At 39.8% G+C, this 24,452-nt stretch overlaps 1 protein-coding gene across 2 annotated transcripts; it reads right to left on the bottom strand.

Moving 5' to 3' along the window:
• Window positions 1-361: 361 nt before the first annotated feature.
• On the bottom strand, window positions 362-24,248 carry LOC118278282 (eukaryotic translation initiation factor 2-alpha kinase). Of its 2 annotated transcripts, none has more exons than XM_050700321.1 (16): window positions 23,960-24,248; window positions 22,395-22,512; window positions 20,527-20,677; window positions 14,513-14,690; window positions 13,838-13,997; window positions 13,161-13,304; window positions 12,354-12,558; window positions 11,502-11,764; window positions 10,809-11,008; window positions 10,341-10,481; window positions 9,695-9,832; window positions 8,779-9,034; window positions 7,769-7,942; window positions 6,846-7,062; window positions 4,144-4,337; window positions 362-3,665 (listed from the first exon to the last, which is right to left on the bottom strand). In XM_050700321.1, exons 1-16 carry the CDS (start codon window positions 24,103-24,105, stop codon window positions 3,528-3,530), a joined length of 2,823 nt encoding a protein of 940 aa, XP_050556278.1. In that variant the 5' UTR covers window positions 24,106-24,248; the 3' UTR covers window positions 362-3,527. The 2 variants fall into 2 exon arrangements, with proteins under 2 accessions (XP_050556278.1, XP_050556277.1); XM_050700320.1 differs by having other exon boundaries at window positions 8,779-9,043; window positions 23,960-24,247.
• Window positions 24,249-24,452: the final 204 nt, after the last annotated feature.

The following is a 24,452-nucleotide window of genomic DNA, read 5'->3' as shown; positions in this document are numbered from 1 at the left end:
CGTATTGAACTAATGACCGTCGTTCCTGCACGAAAAATAACAAAATTATATTGGCCTTTTTTGTTATCTTTGGGATTTTTTTTTAAACGAGCATGCGGGTCACCTGAGTGTAAACGATCAGCGCCACCCATGGAAACCCGGAGCACTAGAAGGACAGGAGACATAGGGGCGTTGCCGGCCTTTTAAAAAGGAATATGCTGTTTTCTTGAAGGTTTGATTGTTAATCATTGATCAAAAGATTAATATTTTTTGTTATCTTTGGGAATATTGACAATTGACCAAAACATTGATTTTCTTTGTTATCTTTATTATCGTTAACAAGAAAATATTATCACTTAGATTATGAAATGAAAAACAGAAATCACATGATCATTCATTTATTTAGCCTTATAGCTAATATATTACACTTACAATAGGAATGTGATCGAATCACAAACGCAATACAGTACCAATACCTAACAATATTCCTTACAAATATCAGCATTTTACTTTAACCGACTTCAACAAAAGCATGTAATTTAAGAATAATCTCTTAATAGTTACAGAGTATTCTAATACAAACTAACGCCTGTGATTGTCAAATCCATAGTCAATTAACTCTGCACCTTATAGACATAATCATAAGGACCAAATTACAATTTCACACTAAGCCTTGACCTTATAAGGATCAAAGTAATTTTAGCAATTTTGCACCTAAACCTTGAGTCATAAGGTACAAAGTGGGTTACAGCTAAAATGTACTTAAGCCCCACCGCCTCCAAAGTGCAGATTTGTAACAACGCTTTTAGTTTTATATATAAAAGTTAGACTTCAAAGATCAACACAGTTCCCTCTAAGTTAGGTAAACTACTATGCACACATTTTGGTAAACTTTCCTTTTACATAAACTTAAAATTACAACATCCCCTAAAGGGGTATATAACACCCACATCGCCAGCTATGTGATGAATCCCACGTAGTAAGGGAGTCTATCATATATCGTAGACAAACTATCAAAACCTCAATAATAAGTCCCTTTCCCGACCTGGGAGTCGAACCCGAATTCTACTCGGAAGTTGCGCTAACAACCACTTATTGCCGCACTCAGAGACATTTTATGATTACTTAAACTATTCCTTAGTAACGATTTTGTATCGAAAACAATTGCTAAGGACTGGGTTAAATAACCATTAAATGACTGAATACGGCGGTTAAAGGTAAGTGTCCAAAGGCCCGCATCGCACGCATCGTACGCATTCCGTATGACGTCATCAGTACGCATCGCATGTAGGCATTGCCGATGATGCGGTCCGTACGATGCGGATCAGTGGACGCAGTTGTATGAGTGTCTATACAAGACAAACTAAAATCCGTTGCGTGCGATGCGTACGATACGGATCTGCGGACGCTTACCATAATCGACTATCGCAATCAAAATCATCTTTTGACACTTCAAAAATATATCTAACAAAGTAGGTACATATTATTAATTATTAATATTTAATATTAAAAATATAATAATGACAACATTCCGACAATACCCATCTCCAGTCTTACGTTCCTTAATTAATACAATACAATTACTTGTATACAATCAGTCAATTTATTTGGTAGGCAGTCACACCCTGATCCGGAGCTGCGGACTATCTAGCGGGTTACCGGCGCTCCGGCTCGAAAAGCAGGAGAGGAACGGGGTGGTTTTTAGTCAGTAAGAGTCTGACACTCCCTCTCGCCTCGCCCAAGGCGGGAGAAGTCATTGGATGATTTTCCCCCTCAAAAAAAAAAGAAATGCAGTCACACCGTTACTAAGCAGTTTAAGTAATCATTAAATGACTGAGTGCAACTATAAGCCTTATAAGGACCAAAGTACTTTTTAGCAATTTTGCACTTAAACCTTAGAGTCATAAGGTACAAAGTGGGTTACAGCTAAAATGTACTTAAGCCCTGTAATCAACTGCGTACTAAATAATTTGACTAACTGTACATTTATACTTAGTTTATGACTATTTATTGCTTATAACAATCAATCATTTTCAATAAGAATACTGTTTTAATTTTATTTAAATTGGTTACAGTTATTTATTTATTATAAGTATCTAAGAAAATTTAAAGTAAAAATGTGTGTTTATGACACCCGCTTTTTTTCATGAAACCTACCAACGGCAAGTACCAATGTTACTTTTTTCAAGTTATATATACTTTCTAAGATTATTTAGACACCACTGGCAAACGGTGAAGGAAAACATTTTGAGGAAATATGGGTTTATAATTTCTAAATTATTATAAGTTTGAAATCGCCAACCCGCATTCAGCAAGCTTGGTGATTAATGCTCAAATCTCCGTGTCTGAAGAGGCGTTTGGTAGGCAGTGGCCAACTTATAGGCTTTTGATCATTAAAAAAGTTTAATAATCATAGTCTTAAAAATGAGTGTGTGAGAGTGAGTTAAATAGAATTTACAGTACAACTCAATCTTGTTGAAAATGATTAATTTCAGTAACATATCGGTGCAAAAGAAACTAAAAGCTATCTCTAGAGATGAATCAAAGTGATTTTAAACTTTATTATATTGGGATAGTGATGAAAATCTATTGAAGAACGTGTAATATCTTTATTAAAAGATTGATTTTTTATTTTATAAAAAGATTGATTGATTTTTTGTCACTTGTACAATTTCTTTCATAGTTTTATACTTTCGTACTTCTAAGATTTATTGTTTTAATGGAAAATGACAGTAGCTGCATACAATAGCAGTAAATGCTTTCGAAATACGTAAACCGTGCTTATTGTTAGAGAAAATAAATTATACCTAAACATAAGAATAAATTAATGGGGCCCGTTTTATATAGGCTTCACTGGTATTATTTTATTGTAATTTATACTCTATTTTCGTTAGAATAGTGGCTATTTTATTAACACATTTTATCTAAGAGTTTCTGCAAACGTATTTTATTATATCTTTAGTTTAATATATGTACTTCAAAGTATTATCATCCTTACAAATACGTTTATAAGGTCGCAAACTGGTTAACAGCAAACATCGTCAAGTATTTTTAATTTATTGGTAATAAAGTATACTTTTCCGCAACTGTTCGGAACTGATTCAAAGTAAAATAGCTCTTATAACTATGTCTCCAAGCCTCAAGATTGCTTACCTCTCATGGTAAAATAATTTCTTAGTTCATAATGTGATAATCCGTTCTCCTTATGAAAGTGCCGTTTGCCGGCAGAAACGGCAGTTTAGGGGGGTAAACAGAGGTGTACCTACACATAATTATTAAAAGTATATCTCTTTTACTCATATACAGAATGCCCAAAAACTCAACGGCAACTCTGTTATAAGTCCGTTTACGAAGTTATGGAACACTTTGAGAAAAAAAAAAACTATTTAATTAAATTGGAACAGTGGCTGTTCTGGACTCTTGATAATGGATATTGTACCTTGTTTTTATGCGCACAAGTTTTAAACGGTAAATTATGTGCACCTCTGCCTACCCCTTCGGGGAAGTAAAAGCATTATTTTCAATATATACCTATTAAAGTTACGGTATTACGCAGCGGCCATAGCCGGTAATACGAAGTGGTAGTCCGGATTAGTTTGCTGGTACAGGGGCGCGCGGGCCCTGACTCCGGTCGCCGTGGGCCTCTTCGATGGGTCCTCGCTTAGCATCATTTTTAGGACCTCCGTCTGTTGACAATGTTTATGGATTTTATTACTTACTATGATAAAAAATGTAGATGAAAAGGATGAGGTATGTATATCAGAATCGTCGGCTAGACGAGCTTGTCTGCTTTTCAGATCATTTTGGTTTTTTTCCTGTTTTATCAATCACATAAATACAGATAAAGTGTTTATACATACTCGTGTATCTAATCACTTTTTAAATTTTTGACAAAGCGCTCGACAAGCCAAGAAATCTAGTTCTCTTTAATCTCAATAATAAATACTTTTTCTGTTAACTGTATATCAGAACGCAGATCTACGCGAGACACAATGTGTTTTTTATTGTCTCATACACTGACAGACAAGAAGGAAAGTATTTAAGAGAAAAAGAGAGGAGATAGACAATTAAACATGCGAAAGACAGCAACAGACGAAATCGATAGAGAGAAAAGACCATAGAAACATAAAGAGATAGAAATTTTACAAGAAAAGTTCAAGTTACCTCCTCAGGATACTCCCGGACGAAGTCTGGCGGGTAGATATGTTCCCTGAGTTTGGTGAGGCAGGCGACGCGCTCGGCCTCCGTGTGGAAGGGCTGCAGCAGCTCGAACAGGAGCAGCCCCAGCGAGTAGATGTCCACCTTGTAGCTGTACGGACGGCTACACAGCTGCTCCGGGGACATGTACAGGTGGGTACCTGCGGTGGACAATGCACTAACATTATATACATGTAAGACCAGCCCCAGCGAGTAGATGTCCACCTTGTAGCTGTACGGACGGCTACACAGCTGCTCCGGGGACATGTACAGGTGGGTACCTGCGGTGGACAATGCACTAACATTATATACATGTAAGACCAGCCCCAGCGAGTAGATGTCCACCTTGTAGCTGTACGGACGGCTACACAGCTGCTCCGGGGACATGTACAGGTGGGTACCTGCGGTGGACAATGCACTAACATTATATACATGTAAGACCAGCCCCAGCGAGTAGATGTCCACCTTGTAGCTGTACGGACGGCTACACAGCTGCTCCGGGGACATGTACAGGTGGGTACCTGCGGTGGACAATGCACTAACATTATATACATGTAAGACCAGCCCCAGCGAGTAGATGTCCACCTTGTAGCTGTACGGACGGCTACACAGCTGCTCCGGGGACATGTACAGGTGGGTACCTGCGGTGGACAATGCACTAACATTATATACATGTAAGACCAGCCCCAGCGAGTAGATGTCCACCTTGTAGCTGTACGGACGGCTACACAGCTGCTCCGGGGACATGTACAGGTGGGTACCTGCGGTGGACAATGCACTAACATTATATACATGTAAGACCAGCCCCAGCGAGTAGATGTCCACCTTGTAGCTGTACGGACGGCTACACAGCTGCTCCGGGGACATGTACAGGTGGGTACCTGCGGTGGACAATGCACTAACATTATATACATGTAAGACCAGCCCCAGCGAGTAGATGTCCACCTTGTAGCTGTACGGACGGCTACACAGCTGCTCCGGGGACATGTACAGGTGGGTACCTGCGGTGGACAATGCACTAACATTATATACATGTAAGACCAGCCCCAGCGAGTAGATGTCCACCTTGTAGCTGTACGGACGGCTACACAGCTGCTCCGGGGACATGTACAGGTGGGTACCTGCGGTGGACAATGCACTAACATTATATACATGTAAGACCAGCCCCAGCGAGTAGATGTCCACCTTGTAGCTGTACGGACGGCTACACAGCTGCTCCGGGGACATGTACAGGTGGGTACCTGCGGTGGACAATGCACTAACATTATATACATGTAAGACCAGCCCCAGCGAGTAGATGTCCACCTTGTAGCTGTACGGACGGCTACACAGCTGCTCCGGGGACATGTACAGGTGGGTACCTGCGGTGGACAATGCACTAACATTATATACATGTAAGACCAGCCCCAGCGAGTAGATGTCCACCTTGTAGCTGTACGGACGGCTACACAGCTGCTCCGGGGACATGTACAGGTGGGTACCTGCGGTGGACAATGCACTAACATTATATACATGTAAGACCAGCCCCAGCGAGTAGATGTCCACCTTGTAGCTGTACGGACGGCTACACAGCTGCTCCGGGGACATGTACAGGTGGGTACCTGCGGTGGACAATGCACTAACATTATATACATGTAAGACCAGCCCCAGCGAGTAGATGTCCACCTTGTAGCTGTACGGACGGCTACACAGCTGCTCCGGGGACATGTACAGGTGGGTACCTGCGGTGGACAATGCACTAACATTATATACATGTAAGACCAGCCCCAGCGAGTAGATGTCCACCTTGTAGCTGTACGGACGGCTACACAGCTGCTCCGGGGACATGTACAGGTGCGTGCCTGGGGATGGACCACTAAATTGTCAGTTACGGAATAAAACCACCTTTGCGTTCAGTTCAGAAAATCATCCAATGACTTCTCTAGCCTTAGGCGAGAAGGGAGGGTGTATCAGACTCAGGTATCAGCCCTACTGGGCCCCACCTGTGGTGGTCTGATGGCTCTTTGAGGCGCGCGGAACGCGACGCGTCGCACGCACGGGTCTGGTTCTGGTCGGGCGGCGAGCTACCCTTGCTCGCCGTCCACAGGCCCGCACTTACGGTGGCCTGACACAATAGATACACTATGGCGCAGGTACCACACATGCAAACACGTACACATCAGCAACGCACTCATAAAGTTTGTTTGTTTTAATGTTTGTGCGTCAATCACGCTGAAACTACGGAACGGATTTTGAGAAAACGTGGTAAACAGACATGAATTGAGTTCGGTAATTGTACTTTAATCCCGCCGGGTCTCGCCCGCGTTCTCTGCTTGCTTACGCTTACGATTCATTTACGTATATTTTCAAAGCCAAACTGCATTGAGCAAACGTGGTGATTAATGCTCAAACCTTATCCATAATTTAAGAGGTATTTGGTTAGCATTTAGTATATCTCACAAAAGTTATAGTAAAATTAGGACATGAGTTGACTAGGGTCATAATTGGATTTTTTATCCCATGGGAATGCGGGTGAAGCTGCTGGCAGAAGCTATATTAGTTCACATCACCTACTTGCATTGAGCAAGCGATTGATGATGAGCATTGCTCAAACCTTCTTGAACTTATATGGTGTTGATGATGATGATATTTCCACAACCATTAACACAGTAAAGTCTACTTCAACTCACCGACTCTATACGTATGCCGTTGGTGTACATCCATGACCTGCGCGGTGTCTCCGTCCTGCGAGGTGTCCGTCATGGCGGTGACGAGCCCGAAGTCCCCGACCTTGACGCGGCCGTCCGGCGCGAACAGAATGTTGCTGGGCTTCAGGTCGCGATGTATCAGTCCAGCTAGGTGGACGTACTCCACGGCTGATACTATTTGACTGAACAGCACTTTTACCTGGAAAGAGAAGTTATATTTTTTTAGTTATTATTTTAGTTTTTTATTTGTTTTAAAAAAACGTTGCCCCACACTAGGATTTTCTCCTGTGTCGTGGGTGCGTTTACAAACATACAAGTTCACATGCACATGACACCCAGACCCGAAACAACAATTTGTGGATCACACAAAGAGTTGCTCCGTGCGGGAATCGAACCCGCTACCCGTTGCGCGGCAGCCAGTTGCCCAGCCACCGCACCAACCGTGCAGTCAAAAATTATTATTATTAGTCAAGGTGAACAGATGATCGGTAGGCTGCGGGACGTCGCTGCGTCTGCGCACGCTGCTCATGTTGAAGTCCCTCTGTGACTCGAAACTAGTATAGCTTTTCTCCATGCATTTACGTGTGTAAACCGTGATTTTAAGTTAATTTAGTATGTCTCACGATAGTTTTTATAAAAAAGTGAACAGTTGACTAGATAAAGGTGGGTCAGATTATTGGTCAGCAGTGTACGTTTTGCGGCTGATATAGTGAAGAATTTTATGGAAGTTAGGGACAAACGGTCAAACACATCACCTAATGATGAGCAATCATGGCCAGTCATAGACATCTTCAACAACAGTGGTAACAATATTTCGGGTTGGCTTTTTTGGGATTAGGCTAGTGTGGTACCGTAAAAATAAAGAACCACCTCACCGATATATAGTATAATGAGTAATTCCTCACCTTCTCCGCCCTTCCCTGGCAGCAGCGGTTGTCCCGCAGCCAGTCGTGCAGACTGTCCCGGCGACACAGCTGCATCTGTATGTACAGGTACATCTCGCCGCCCGCCCCGCGCGGGGGCTGGCTCCCAGCGTCGCGCACCACCATGTCCAGGGACCAGTGCCGCGTGTGGCCCTTCTGTGGAAGTCAAATATATTCAATCTTATAGACTACTAGCTACTTCCGCGCGGTTTCACCCGGTTCCTATTGATCGTAGCGTGATGTTTTATAGCCTATAACCCTCCTCGATAAATGCGCTATCCAACACAAAAAGAATTATTCAAATCGGACCAGTAGTTCCGGAGATTAGCGCGTTCAAACAAACAAACAAACAAACTCTTCAGCTTTATAATACATATTAGTAAAATATTAGTATAGATAACTTGGGTTGTGGTTGATAATATATGTGTAACTTGAACTCCTTAGTGTTGAGCTGTGAAAACGAACACTACCTATTACTACAAAAATAATAATTGATGATAAACAAAACAAAAGAATGCTCAAAAATTTAATCACATTTACGAGAATAGCTGCGGATGAATTTCGGTTCTCGCACCTTCGTACCCAATTAGGAGACGGTATACCGGGTGGGTTTTAGTCAGTAAGAGTCAGACTGTTCCTTTCCCAGGCGAGGGGCTTGCCCATAAGTTCATAAGCCATTTTTTAGACGCAAATTACAAAGCAGTACATACTTTGCCTGACGCGACGCGCAATTTGCTACTCAAAACCATTTCCCTTGTTAAGCAAAAGTTCGGTAACAGAAAAACAATAACGTTGTACTTTGTTTTAAGGGGGGAAACTAATCTTATGACTTCTCCCGCCTTGGGCGAGGGGAGAGGGAGTGTCAGAATCTTACTTACTAAAAACCACCCCGTTCCTACCCCCGCTGCGAACCGGTAAACCCGCTAGGTAGTCTACAGCTCCAGATACAATTTTGTACCTAAAGACCTAATATAATGTTTTTAAATCCTCACCTTTTTCTTCCCCGTACAAGAGCTCTCAGTCTTATAATCACACTCCTTGACCCTCTCTAGCCTCCGATCATAAGAGGAATTGTGTTCTACAGTTTCCTCCCCGTTGGTGCCCTCTGCGCCCTCTTGTGAGTGAGCGAAGACTATGAAAGAGTCGTCGTCATTGGTGACATGGGGGGGCACGGACGGGGCGGAGCTCGTCACCTCGGCCGTGGACGGAGCATTCGGATCGAAAACTATGCTGAATGAATCGTTGCAGCTTAGCGACCTGCAAAATGAAGAAAGTTCAATACTTTTTTTGGAATGCTGCTTAATATTGTGAATGTGAACGTTTGTATGTTTGTTGCTGTTTCACGCATATGGATTTTTATAAAACTTGACGGATGCCAGTTATTAATGAAAGTATTTGAATTGAAATTCAAGCTTATTAAAGTGGCATAAAACCATTTTACAGAATTAAAATAGTATCCTATCCAATTAGTCAAATTACCCAATTTGACTTGTAGTTTACTTTTAACGAAATATTGTATTTTTATGAATTTTGTATGACATACGCCCGAATACTGAAATGTTACTAAATTTTAAGTTGTACTTAAATATCGTGCTATCTCTGTCATTTATAAAGAATTGATAGGGACAAAACCAGTTTTGAGAGCGTCTTAAAATTGAGTAGCGTTTGAGTATTCGGACAATTGTGAGTTATTTCTTTTCAATTAGCTAAAAAAATCAATCAAATGAGATTGTCCATTGTCCATGTCCATTATCAAATAATAATAATTATTAAATAGTTTTATTAATGGAAAGACTCAAACCAAAATATTAAAGTCTCAGAAAGACATTTTTTATTTTATTGTTACGTATTTAGAAATAAATTGATTACATATACAAATGTAAGTATTACTAAGTGTATGATACGTACCTAGGCCGCTTGCTAGGCTCGGTGTAGTCAGCAGACTTGTTGAGATTGAGCCTGACGTCACCGTGCCTTGATTTGGCCGGGACGGGCGATGTAGCCGTGTACTCGTCCGACATTGCTACCGATACACCTTCTAGTTGTCTGGAAGATAATGGTTATTGTATTGTAAGGGTTCATAAGGTATTTGAGGACACACTACTGCCTCTTTGGTCGAGTGTGACTGCCGGACAAGAACTCTCGGGTTCGATTCCCGGTTCAGGCAGAGTATTACTGGGCTTTTTTCGGATTTTCGAAAATTTGTCGCTGGTAGCACGGAGTCTGGAATTGGCTCACCCCCTATTACTTGGGACTTATAACACAAATAGTGGAAAGTGGGTGTACAATAAAATTGTATAGCGACATTACGTGCCGTAATGTGCACCTCTGCCTACCCATTCCCTCGAAAGAGTCGCAGCGCAACGTCACGCCTTTCATAATTAAAGTTAAATAAATAAATAAAGGGCTCACTTCATGAGCTCGGCGTCCCTCTGTCGCTGCCAGTCCGGCGGGGGCTCCTCGACCCAGGCGTTGAAGTACCGCACTATGTGCTCGTGGTCCAACTTCGCCAGAAAGGCATGACGCAAGTTAAATAAGTCAATAAATGGCTTACTTCATGAGCTCGGCGTCCCTCTGTCGCTGCCAGTCCGGCGGGGGCTCCTCGACCCAGGCGTTGAAGTACCGCACTATGTGCTCGTGGTCCAACTTCGCCAGGGCTCGCACTTCGCGCAGCACTCGGTCGCGTTTCGATTCCCTGGTAAGGATAAGATAACTAGCGGTTAAAAAATGAATTATACTGGTAAAGAAATAAAGGCTCAATTTCATTGCACACATTAGTCAATACATGTGAAGGTAAAACATGCATGTATAAACATTAAATGCATTGCGGCTAGGAGAAAAATATTTCATTTTTTTTTTCAATCTTCAACCCATCCAGAATAAATAAGTAAATAAATATTTTTGTTATGGGACTGTATGCTTATCTGTTTTTAAGGGGGGGGGGGGAATTATCCAGTGATACTATCCACAGCTCCGGGCGGTAGGCTTATCCGGAATAATTATAATTTTTTCATCTCCTTACCTCCTAGGCAACGTAATCCTCTTAACAGCGTAAGAGCAATCGTCGATGTTGTTCTTGGCCTCGAAGACGACGCCGAAGCCGCCGCGGCCCAAACACCGCACCGACGTGAAGTCGGTCTCGTACCGCCCGGAGTACTCCGCGATACTTGGACGACTCGGACCTGGCTTCTCTGAAGGCCAGTTGTATACTTGGACTATCACCTGGAATGAAAATTGTGGTAAATATACAATAGTTTGTAAAAAAATCATGGTTGTTTCGCGCGCGACTTGGGGGGAGGGGGGGATTGGAATGATATTTATTACGAGAAAACACTTTTACACGTATTCACATTATTTCATTATTAAGTAAATGTACATACAATTAACAAATCAAATGTAATTAATTTTGTTACTGACATTATAATATACAAGTTGACATTCACAAAGAGATACATTTTATCAATACTTTTTCAACGTGGGTCATAGTTGAAACTTATCGATTGTACTTCTACATTTATTTACATTAACATTTTAAAATTATTTAAGTTAAAACCTAACCATAATAACCATATAAATAATTGATTTAGCTTCACGTAATTAAAGCTCCAATTCCAAACTAAACAAAACTTAAAAAAAAACCATAACAACATTCACTAACAAAATAACGCCTTATTCCTATTACAACAAATTCTAACTTCCTTAACCAACAACTAACCTGCTCATTGCTAGTCGGCAGCGGTGAGGGGGGTAGCTTAGGCGCGAACATTCTGGGCCAGATCATCAGATTCATCAGCAGGGCCGAGGATACAGCAATCAGGAGTACTTCCTTCCACCAGTACCAGAGCGAGGATACATGGACGTGTATGTGGTGTTGGTCCGACATGTCCTCGCTGATGTTGGGCGAGTCGAAGATGTCGTCCGACACTTGGACGGACTGGTCGCACGTTTCTTGCAGGTACACGAAGTAGCCGTGGTCTCCTGGGGGGTAGAGATATGATGATTATTATACTTTTGCCAAAAGTTGATTTTAGGTCCGATTACTGAGTTGAACAAATTAGTCGAAGATAACTTTTTTTGAGGGGGGGGGGGGAATTATCCAATGACTTCTCCCGCCTTGGTGAGGTGAGAGGGAGTGTCAGACTGATTAAAAACCACCCCGTTCATATTCCTGCTTTTCGAGCCGGAGTCTCGGTAACCCGCTAATCAGTCCACAGTTCTGGATAAGAGCAAAGTATGTATGACTGTTTTTTGGCCAAGATTGATGTCATATCCGACCTCACTGAATAACTATTTTTCGTGCATCTAAACATTTTGTTTTTTGTGACTCAAAACGGACCAAACAGAGTAAGGAAGCATGTAGGCATGTACAACTAACGTTAAAAATCACTATACACCAGAAATCGAAAGGAGTCCACCGTTGGACTATATGGGACTACACTTCAAAAGAGGGGTTTGCCATAACCAGCTTATAGGACACTCGCGGGGAGAGGAGGGGTGCACACGGCGATAACTAAAAAAATATAATACTGTACAATTGACCAAATATTATGTAAAATAGGAAACTCACCAATTTGTTTTCCAGTATTCCCGTACAGGGTGATCAGAGACAACGCGTTGGGATCCGCGTCTTGTATGGATAAAGCAGTTTGTCCATTGTCCAATGTCTCAGCTTCGATCTGCGGTCGCGCCGTCACCAGTTTCCATGGCAACGGTTTCGCTGATACTGTGGTTTCTAGCTTGCGGGAGTAGTATTGGCTTTCTTGTATGTAGAGCTGAAATAGGATTTGTTTTGTTACATTAAATCTTAGTCTTAACTAATATATAAAGCTGAAGAGTTTGATTGTTTGAAGGCGCTAATATCTGGAACTACTGGTCCGATTTGATAAATTGTTTTTATGTTGAATAGTCCATTTATCAAGGAAAGTTATAAGCTAAAAAACATCACCTAACGATCAAAAGGAGCCGAGCAGAGCGGGTGAAACGCGGAAGTAGGCAGTGAAAAATTAATATTTATGCGTGGAATTAACACTGGACCCCGTTTTATCCAGTTTGAATGCAACCTTTTTTAAGGGACCGTAACCTATTGCATTACCTGTTATAGTTATTATTAATTATGTCATAGTAAGTAAGTGTTTGTTAATTATATAAGATCCTAAGTTTTCTGTCACTTCTTCTGTTTCTACCAGTGGGACTCTATAATTGGTTTCATGTAGCTATGCTAATGATAAATGATATTTATTTCTGCAAGTAGGTTACAAAATAACACGTCAATCTTTGAAATAACTAGATGAGGCCGGCATTTCCTATCCAACTACTCTGAGAAGAAATATAATGCTTGTTGTTATAAAATAGATGAATAAATAAGTAACCGCACCTGTGTGTCATGCACCCCGATGTAGAGCGAGGGTTGCTGCGCGAGGTCCCCCTGTATGAGGGTCTGCGTGGCCTCCCACAGCACGTCGATGGCCTGCAGCGACCCCGCGTGCAGACGCCACATGCCTGCTACTGGCGCGTCCAGCTGTACCACACCACATTATGCATTATAATATATACAAAGGAAATTGAGGTCTCTGTTACAAAGTAAAGGTTTCTTTTCCTTTCCGTCAAGAAAGCATGGTCTCTCAACTCAACTTCACGCCTTTTATGATTAGGTAGAGATATATGCTCATTACGGCACGTCATGCCGCTTTGCAATGTATACCCACTTTTTACTATTTATGTTATAGGTAAGTCCCACGTAATAGGGGGTGAGCCTATTACCATATACTGGGCACAATTCCAGACTCCGTGCTACGAAAAACCAAGATATGCCTAGCAGTACTTTGCCCGACCCGGGAATCGAACCCGAGACCTCTTGTCCAGCAGTCGCACTTGCGACCACTCAACCACTGAGGCAGTCTTCGGAGGACCTATCTATAAAAAGGCGGGCAGCGCACTTGTAACTCTTCTGGTACGCAGGTTATGACGCTAACCGATTACCAACAGGCATTTCGTTTGATCTTTACCCCATATCCCTTTAAAAATGTTTCATAGCAAAATCTATGACCTCACCTTCTGCTTCCACGAGATCCTGGTCCCCGTGGTATCCTTGACGGCCACCACTCCCTCAGGCAGCGCCACGGCCACAGTGACGGGGACCGAACTCGGCGGGGTCCCGGCACACTCGCGACGGCTCAGCGCCATGCGGTGCTCCGCTACGCTGAAGTTCCATCTGAAATAACAATGAAGGGTATCATTAAGAGCCATACTAAAGGTGTCACTTACCCATGGTTAAGTGACACCTGAAGGTAAGGGGTTAATATAGGTGCTCCATGTTAAGTAACTAAGTAAGTGTGAGAGAGCCATGCTTCGGCACGAATGGGCCGGCTCGACCGGAGTGATACCACGGCCTCACCGAAAACTGACGTGAAACAACATTTGCGTTTTGTTTCATTGTGTGAGTGAGGTTACCGGAGGCCCAATTCCCCCCTTCCCAATCTTCCAAATTCCCGAACCCTTATATTCCTAACCTTCAAAAAGACGGCAACGCACTTGTGACGCCTCTGGTGTTTCAAGTGTCCATGGGCGGCGGCGATTGCTTACCATCAGGTGATACGTATGATAGTATACCGGCGTGTTTAAAAAAAAAAAAACTAATGTGAGAGATCGTTGAGGGGTGGTTGGTGAAAACAGCCATAAGTGCCATAACCACCATCTAATCTAAAAAAACCACAAAACCATACTAACTTCTCACTCCCAGTCCTCGGGTCCAAGGCCCTAACGGTGTTGGAATGCCTCCGCAGCACGATGACGTCACGGCCGGCGTACGCCGTCTGCTGCTCGGTACTGCATCCTCCGGAGCCACACTCGTATATAATACCGCCTGTGTGAGCATCGAGGCCGAACCAGAGGGTCTCGCGAGAACCTGCAGGAGAAAAAGGAGATTTCTGAATCAAATTCTGTTATTTGCATGGTTACTGAAATGCCATTATTTTGTTGGTTATGTTATTTGAATATGTGGCTTAAAAAATTAAATAAAAATAACGGTTTTCTTACGTACATTAATGGAGAAAAGCTCTACTAGTTTCGAATCACAGAGGGACTCTTTATCATGAGCAACGTACGCAGACGCGGCGACGTTGCGCAGCCTAGTGTAGTAGAGCTTTTCTCCAATAATAGTAAATGGTGATTTTTAGTTATTTTAGTATGTCGCACGATAGTTAATAGAGAGATTTCTGTTATGGTTTGTTTTAATCTCATATAACAATAACGTTTCGGTAAGTTTTTAAGTTAGTTGCTGATCATTAATTGCTGTATAGATTTCATTCGCTAGCAGGAAATCGTGGGCAAAATCTTTTGAATGAGAATAGTAAATGGCGGAATTTTCCTAGAGTCCTTTATCCATGAGGAAAATACGTATATCACCACTGCATGCATCAATATTCAATACCTATCTTCTTATTTATTACGTCTCATTTATTCATCCACTGCAGTTTTCCATTTATGTTCGAAATACATTAATTGTTATTGTTCACGAAAATACTAGAAAACTCTAAAAAGATATCGAAAATTAAACGATAAGCGGCAGCATTTCATTCATTCATCGTACAATCAAAAAAACAGCGATAAAATTAATTATTATCAAATTGATTCATTTGTTTTTTTATAAAAACGTTGCCCTGCGACTAGGATTTTCTCCTGTGTCGTGGGTGTCACCTTCTTTTTTAAGGGGAGAAAATCATCCAATGAGATGGAGTGTCTCGTTAATGACTTAAAACCACCCCGTTCCTAGTTCCTGCTCCTGCTTTTCGAGCCGGAGCCCCGGTATACCAGGTATTCCGTAGCTCCAGGGAATTGAACAGGCGAACTTGCGACTCATATAGACTATGTGTTTACCAAGCTATAGTTGAAAAGATGTATTAAAATGCAAGCGGAACTGAGAAGCATGCAAATAAATAAATGTGTCGATGCGAAAGGAATGCAATTGGACACGGTGCATTTCTACACAATAGCCTCAAAGCAAGAACCACGTCATGTCAACCACGGTAGACGGTAGGTCTCTATAACTATGTATTAATCTGGGATCAAACAAAGCGTGACGTATTGAGAAACTGCGTATATGAACACAAAACACCACTTTGCACAACTGTTATTTGAGTAAGTAGGTATTAACTATGTTCCATTTATTTGTAGAATGTAGAATGTGAATGTAATCATTTGTCTAAGTATAATAGAAATATTTAATAATTATATTTATTGTAATAAAAGCTCACAATCCACAACTGGCATTACATCTACATCCACATAAAATCAGAACAACATACAAACAGTATCATTACTCAAGAAGTAATCCGAAGAGGAAGGAGGTCTGAGGAGGTTAGTAGGGGGCAATGAGCATCGTTTTTCCTGCGGGTGAGCAACGTGTAGAGTGATGTCATCTGATAGTGAAAAGTCGACAAAAAAAGGACACCAAAGAAATTCAGGATAAACCATGCTATATTATGGACGACAAAACACATTCTAAATGCTCGAATCGGAACAAGCACAGTTTCCTTTGACTAAGAAAATAAGAAGCTCCAATTCCCTGACAAAAAATGTCTACGTTCAATCTGCAAATAGGAAACATACAAAAAGACAACTCGTTAGACAGGATCAAAATAAACATGGCCAGACTATCACACCACCGCTGTTATCGTACAAGCAGAATTCTTGGCGGACAGCCAGGAACCTGGTTTAGTAAACTTTAACCCACTCCCCAGGCGTTTATTAGTAAGCCGACACTTTTAATTTCTCTATTGAACCGAATTATAGCTTGTCAATTAGGTAGCTTTAGCAGTTCATAATAAGGTCTCTTCTCTTAGTCGTACAATCCCAATCCGATCATAACCGCACCCTACTGGATTCGACTATCAGTGAGAGACAGAGACCCTCAGCATGATCCTCAGATCTGAGGAAATCGAAGCAAGGAGAAGAAAGCAAAATTCGACTTATAGTAATACATCGAGACCCAGAATCGATACATAAAAGACGGGGAATAGAAATAGCTAAATGTCACATTACAACCGCCAAACTCAAGACAATTAGGTTTAATTTTGAATATGCGTTATTTCTAGGGCAATTTTTAATCAATTGAACAGAAAATATACATTCATGTTTAATTAAATGAAAAGAAAATTCGATTTGTACATTAATTGAAAACGCCATAGATTTTCCATACCTAAAACCAAGCAATCAGCCTATTAAAAACGAAAATATACATACAGCAATTATTATCATTCTAAAAATACGCATTCACAACGAATCTCTATAAATACATACATCTAACTATTATGTAGTTCTACACACATAAATTCCGGCGACTTCGCCCACATAGAATTACAGCGGCCTTTGCAGTAGGTATCGTGGAGGCACGAGATTGGTCAGATGTCACGATCACGGCACGTAATCAGCTGTTACGTATGTATTGTACATAGAAACGTTATCTAACCGTAACATAGTGTTTATTTACATATGTATATGTATGTACTGTATGGGTGTGTTATGTATATGTGCTATGTATAGCAAAGCAGGTGTAGGATGTATGAAGGTAAACATTGTTGTTTAATTTTCAGATTTAATTGAAACAATAGTCTAGCCATTTATTGGTTTTCATTTGTTTTTTTTTTTATTATTGTCTGTCGCATATACTGACATACAATAGAAAACACATTGTATCTCGATCGCTCGTTTTTTATTTTAAAATGCGTTGCCCCACACTAGGATTTTCTCCTATGTCGTTGGTGCGTTTACAAACATACAAGTCATCACACAAGAGTTGCGCGGCAGCCGGTTGCCCAGCCACCGCGCCAACCGTGCAGTCAAGGTTAAACAAGGCTACTTGGAAGATGCAGGGATTATTGTACGAAAGACTGTTAAAGAGTTTTCAAGTCCGATTTTCAAATTCGACAGAACCTTTTCTATTGACTACGCATACCTCAAAATATTCATTAATAGAACCGAAATTCTGCCCATAAATTAGCAAGCAGCCTAATGGCATGCCTAATAATCTAGGTATTACATAGAATGGATGAATGATTACAAGTGGGTGTCAAATCTAATGTGCAGGTGCACATAACTCGTTTAAGTAGGTAAAGTCAAAGTCAAAGCATTTATTCCACTTGTAAATAAAGAATTTCGCAATAGCGAAATGAAATCACTGCACATTATTATCACAGCACTCTATCCAACGATTAAGTTCGGGAAACACGTAATATTATACATGGATTAGTATATTATTAGTCATCTCGAGGTCAATGACCGCAGGAGTAATTTACAAATGCTTTAGTTATGTAAACACTTCATAAGGCATTCGTCAGTAATCGATCGAAGGCTTTAGTGATATTTTAGTGACGAAACCATAATCAGTATTTCGTCATACATATTTGTATTTAAGAAGGTCAAAGAAAGTGCTAGAAAAATATTTGGACTTTCACTGTCAAGTAGATTTTCTTCTCCGCGTGATGACGACAATGGAATCCGGTGACAGTAAAGTAGAATAATATAGAATATTTGACATGACTCCTACTCTTCCCGCTATGCTAGAGTCATAAGAGCAGTACGCTTAGTACGAGTTTGCTTTACGTTTAACAAGCTCCAAGCGAACCTAGCTATATCGTCGGCCTACCTAGCGGGAGGTCTGCCCACGCTTCGTCTTTCGGTCCGTGGTCTTCATTCGATCACTTTCCTGACCCAATTGCCGTCAGTCCTTCCAGCGAAGTAGCCTGCCTATTGCCACTTCTCCCTGCAGATTTTGCGAGCTATACTGCTAATTCAAATTCTTTGGCGAATTTTCATATTTCGGATTTTGTAGCGCAAAGAAACCCCGAGCGTAGCTCTCTCCATCACGTGCTGGGTGAATCTAAATTTCTCTAGGAGAACTATGACAACGACTTTTACTACATCTATATATTAATACGTGATGCAAAAACTTTGGACCGCTTTTTACGAAAATTGCGCGGACGTAGGAGCATAAAATTTGGTACACTTATAGTTTATGTGTAGGAGAAATACAGAACGCTAATATTTTTCAAAAATAATGCTTATAAAGTACATTAAATCAATAAATAAAACATTACACACACATGCATAGTATCTGATCGTATTTGACAAAACGTCAAAATCGATAGACATTGCGATGATATTCTCACGTCTCATATGAAAAGAGTTTTATAAAAGAGTTTGTTTGAGTTTGAGTTAAATAAAAATTATCCTTGAACGTATGTTAAGTGGTACCGTATTGTAAATTAAATCGTATATGGTTGAATTTCGACCACTAGGCGACCACTAGTAACAATAAATCTATGTATCCCGCCTCGGTTCGAGTAATTGATGCGGGGGGGCTATTTACTAATAAGATTATGTCACAAATCCCCACTTAATTCGACGAGTACGCGCTCTGCTAACAATGCAGACTGTCAAGGCCAATCAGGGTCGCACTTAATTGAATTTTTATCGCCAAATTAGTTGATTCTGAACCCTAAAACTATCAGACATTGGAATCATAATCGTTTGATAATTTAACTCCCTTTTAATATAAAGGTTACTTTAGTTCTCTATAGGGGATTTCCTGACAACTTCTTTCAAAAATAAACGACTACAATCTTGGCAGGACTTGTTATTTAATTCCACATTAAAATTATAGGTTACTTAAAACCGGTTAAGCACTACGTTGTCATTATAATTTGGTACTATCTTTCTGCAGATTTGTCTAAGGAAAAAAGTACATATAATACATTTCCAACCTCCCTCACTATCTGAACATTAAGATAAACCTAAAATCCTAAGACCAGAAAAAGCTTTTTTAAGGGGAGAAAATCACCCAATTACTTCTCCCGCCTTGGGCGAGGCGAGAGGGTATCAAACTCTTACTGACTAAAAACTACTCCGTTCCTACTCCTGCTTTTCAAACCAGAGTTCGAGTAAACCCGTAGCTCCAGAATCGGAAAAAGCCTATGTTACCATTGCAGAAATGTACCGATCTTTATCACGGTCGTGCAATATTTATTTAAATTATTAGATGACGCATTATACAGACGAAGTTAGTATTTTATAAGCTCACACAAATGTTTATGTAGCGTTGATGACTCAATGCTGATAATAGTGTGTAATATGGATTATAAATAGTGATAAACGAGTACACATATAATTATTTTGGTTATTATTGATTTATTTCTTCAAGACACGTGCTAATTAGTGTCTATTATATAGATACTCATAATAGGTTAGTATTATACAACATTATAGATTCATTCATAGTAAGACGTGTGTATGAATCCGTGACGTCGATGGCAGTTTAGTCACGAACACTAAACTAATGAGTTAGTAAACATCGGTTTAGGTAAATGCCCAAAAAATTAAATAGCTCTGTACTACATACTCTGTAGATTACACAGTATATATAATATACTGTAGATTAGACTTTGTTTCTGTAGTATATATAGACCTATAGTTGTAGATTTTTCTCCTACAGTAATTAGGTCATTACGAGACGACATTTAAATAGTAATAAGTAATTGAGTAATTATCACACACCACAACATCGCAGACATGAAATTTACACATTCAAGAATACTCACATAAGAAAATTTACATTTGAAGTCTTTGACTACCAATAGAAAACTATTAAAGGCAAATCCTCCGCTAACGTCGGTCATCGATGACCACCACGGCGTTCAACGTGTTAAACAAAATTTCAAGTACACCAAACTACTAAAATGACTCACCAGCTATGACCAAGTCGTCCGAATACTTGAATGATGAAGACAGCAGTTGTTCAGCGTCAAAGGGCAGTGGCTCGATGTTGTCGCCACTGACGCTGTACAGGGACCCGCTGAGGGACGGCACCAGGCGGACCCACTTGCCTCCTGAAGTGAGCTGGGAATTAAAGAAGTATATTTAAAGTCATTCTATTAGATATTTCTCTTGGCCTCCTGTACGGGGCCGAACGTTTTTATGATCAGAAATTACATCGTGCTTCCATTGGATAGTCAATTTTGAATACTAGAAAATTCGTTTGATTTCTCACATAGTTAGGTCCAATTACCACCCTTCCTGATCCCCGATTCCCCAACCACCTAACGCATTTCTAACGCCTCTGGTGTTTCGAGTGTCCATGGGCGGCGGCGATTGCTCACCATCAGGTGATCCGACTACTCGTCCGTTACCATACAAAAAATAGGACGTCGTTACGCTACATTAGTACTTCTGGTTAGCAAAAAACGCGAGTACTAGAATTGGAACTTAAAACGGGATATTTACCATGTTTTTCAATTTTAATCAGTGTACAAAAAAAAACGCTAGCTTTCATTAGGTCGTTTCGATTACTTTAAACGTAAAACAAACTCATACTGAGCCCTCTGTACTATGAATAGAGGATTGCTAATAACACAACTAAATTAACGTAAACCTTAAGTCCTTAAGGAACAAAATACTAAATATTTTTTCATTGTTTAGAAATATCATTGACCTCACAGAACCATTAACTTGTCAAACAAAAACAATAGCACATATAAAATTAGTTAGCCTAGTCCTTGGTTATTTACGTATTGGTTGGATAATTTGTATTGCTAATTAAACTAAACCAAGTGGTCACAGTAGGAGTAATTACATTACAACCTATTTTGTGCAATATTTTGTAAATCTCATTAAGCTCTGTTTACTTTTTTTTTTATCATACTTTTTTTTAAAGGGGCAATATCATTTAATGTCTTCTCCCGTCTTGAACGTGGCGGGAGAGAGTGTCAGACTGTTACTGACTAGAAGCCCCAGTAACCAGCTAGGCTGTTCGCAGCTCTGAGTCTAAATTAACACTTTGTAGTAAGTATATTGAAGTGCTGTATGATTGTATTGTATACCTACAAGTTATCCTCTCTGACATCCCCAAAAGAGAATAACAAAGTAACAAGCTTGAAGTTGTTTATTAAATATTCATTAGACCATGACTTATTAAGTTATTATGCTCATTTTAATTTATAAATTACAATTCACCTGCTGATTCATGCTTTTAAACAATAAATATTTGCGAATTATAGAACTGCAAAAAGTATGAATGACACTGGACAAGGAAAGGTTTTTCCATAAGGAAAAATGTTTTGTTCCAAAAAGATGGTCAATTTAAGTAAAATGACTATGCAATTTAAAAACAATATTAGCAAGCACTTTTACACATAATATGGTATATAATTATAATAGTATTATTGTATTACATTTTAGTATTCAAACTTTTCACTATCGGGTAATGAACAGTTCGGGTTATTTTTACCCACTGGGGTAACTTTAATTCAAAACCAATAGGAATCCAAAACAAAGCATAATAATATATTAGTTTTTAATTGGTCTAAAGTTTACCCCTAGGTTCAAACAAACCCAGTTTTACAGTACTCATAACATAACAATTTATTGTACACATACATAATAATTTATGTCTATGCATTCCACACTTTTGCACACTATAAGTAAAAGGTGAAAGCTAAATTTTCCAATTCATTCTGTTGATTGTAGTTACCAATAGTCATAGTTTACTTGACCACAACACGATATACAGGCCATACCAATAAGAACGCAATTAACATACAAATTAGAATCAAATTACCTCGACATGGTGTAAATTGGATGATAATAAAGGTTGTGTTTCAAGATCCCACGCTTTTATGCCATTTTCAGTAGAGAATGCTGTTAATCTGCCATCGAGAGTGCTTACAATCACTAGGCTGCAAAGAAAAATTAACTTTAATGAGTATAAAATAAAAGCCATATTACCAACATCAACAGCCTGACAGGCCACTGGTACACTATGGGCCTTCTCTACACAAAAGAGGTTAGTCATAAACTCCTTGCTTGGTACACGAACTTGGCCCATCACATTTAAAAAGGTTATGCCCGGTTTACATTATTCCAGTCCAGCGATCCAGTCCAGTACTGGATTGCTTACTGGAAAAATGTAAACCGGCACTGGAATGAACTGAATCCAGTAAGCATTCCAGTCCAGTAACTGGATTCGCGGTCTACTTTTCGGTCCAGTGCGATCAATCCAGTGCAACTGGAATAATGTAGACGGCCAATCCAGTGCCATTCCAGTGCTGACGAAGTACACACGTGTTGGTTGTTTTTGCGGACTTTTTTTGCGAAGAAAAAGGATTTAACAATGGTGAAGAAGTTATCTGAAGTTTTGGCAATCGAAACATACGACTGAGGCTTCTGTAACTATCTCTAGTAGTTAAAAAAGAAAGAGTGACTTCTAATTTTATTTTTGCGGGTATAGCATTTCTGAACAACGTATTCTTACGCTGGATATTAATAGAAACTAATGATAACAGTTCTTCAAAGTTTTCTGCTGTCATTCTCAGTGCCAGTCTATATTCAAAAAACTGATCTCTAAACTGATCTCTTCTTGAAATCATTGTCACTGTAGTGTTCACACTTCAACACTTCTAAATAACTGGAATAATGTAGACGTAACAGATCCAGTCCAGTAAGCAATCCAGTACTGGACTGGATCGCTGGACTGGAATAATGTAAACCGGGCATTAAAATAAATCATATACCTAATCAAGGTTACTGTTATAAATTAGATAATACTTTTGTACACATTACGAAATTGCAGTATTTATCACAGCAAATATGTACAGAGGACTAAGAATATAAAACAAAATGTATTTTAAAAACTGTAAACACAATTACATACGCCAGAATTACATTGATATGTTATTTGGCAAGATAAGATATCAAGGTTAAAAGTAATTGGATTCACATTGTTTTTATTACATACAATGTTTACATTTCTTTTCATGGTAAAATTAAGATTTTTCTTTTAACTATGGATGAGGAATAATGAGCAGGCTGCCTTGCCTTTCTAAAAAAAAACAACCCCCCAAACATGTTCTGACATGTTGGATGTTCAAGAAAGTTCTTAAGAAATTGAAAAAGTAGCAAAAAAACTCAAATAAAAGTTAATTTCATGTAAACTGTTACATACATTACGCATTACGTTCTTTCAAAAACCTGTTTTTATTATCAAAAGCACTTGTAAGTCTGCAAATGTTTTGTAAACAAACTTTTCCCAGTCAATAATATTCATTGGAGTTTTACTATAACCATTTTAGTTTAATATCTGTAATGCATGTAAAAGCTAAATGAGAAATAGCGTGATAAACTCACTCGTTTAGATTTGTATCGTCCTTTTCAATAGTAGGATTGCAGTACGGTAACTTTTGCACAGTATCCTCGGCACGTACATTACAAAAAATAAAAGTTAACGCAAATGTTGCCTTCAAAGCAATTACCCGCCAATACCAGTCCGACATTGTTTTACACGTGAATTATTTTTGAACATTTCAAACCTGTAAACCGGCTATTTATTTTTATTATGAAATCCTAAAATAATATTACTTGCGATACGCAACTGACTGAAAACTTTTCACCACAGACTGCACACATTCTCCACGTAATTTCTGTCAATTTTGACAGGCTACGTTTTGTTATTAGTTTACTTTTTCTTTTTTGTTATTGAAGATTCTGGTTAGTGACTCATTCAAAAACTTGTTTCTAGTTCTACCGACGAGCGTAATAAAAATCCCGTCGCATCGTCACCACATAGAAATGAGAAATACAACTCTGACTTTGAGTAATAACGTGGTTTAGGACAGGCCAG

The sequence above is a fragment of the Spodoptera frugiperda genome, chromosome 18, assembly GCF_023101765.2.
Source record: "Spodoptera frugiperda isolate SF20-4 chromosome 18, AGI-APGP_CSIRO_Sfru_2.0, whole genome shotgun sequence".
NCBI lineage: Eukaryota > Metazoa > Arthropoda > Insecta > Lepidoptera > Noctuidae > Spodoptera > Spodoptera frugiperda.
This window is presented reverse-complemented; position numbering and strand designations above follow the sequence as displayed.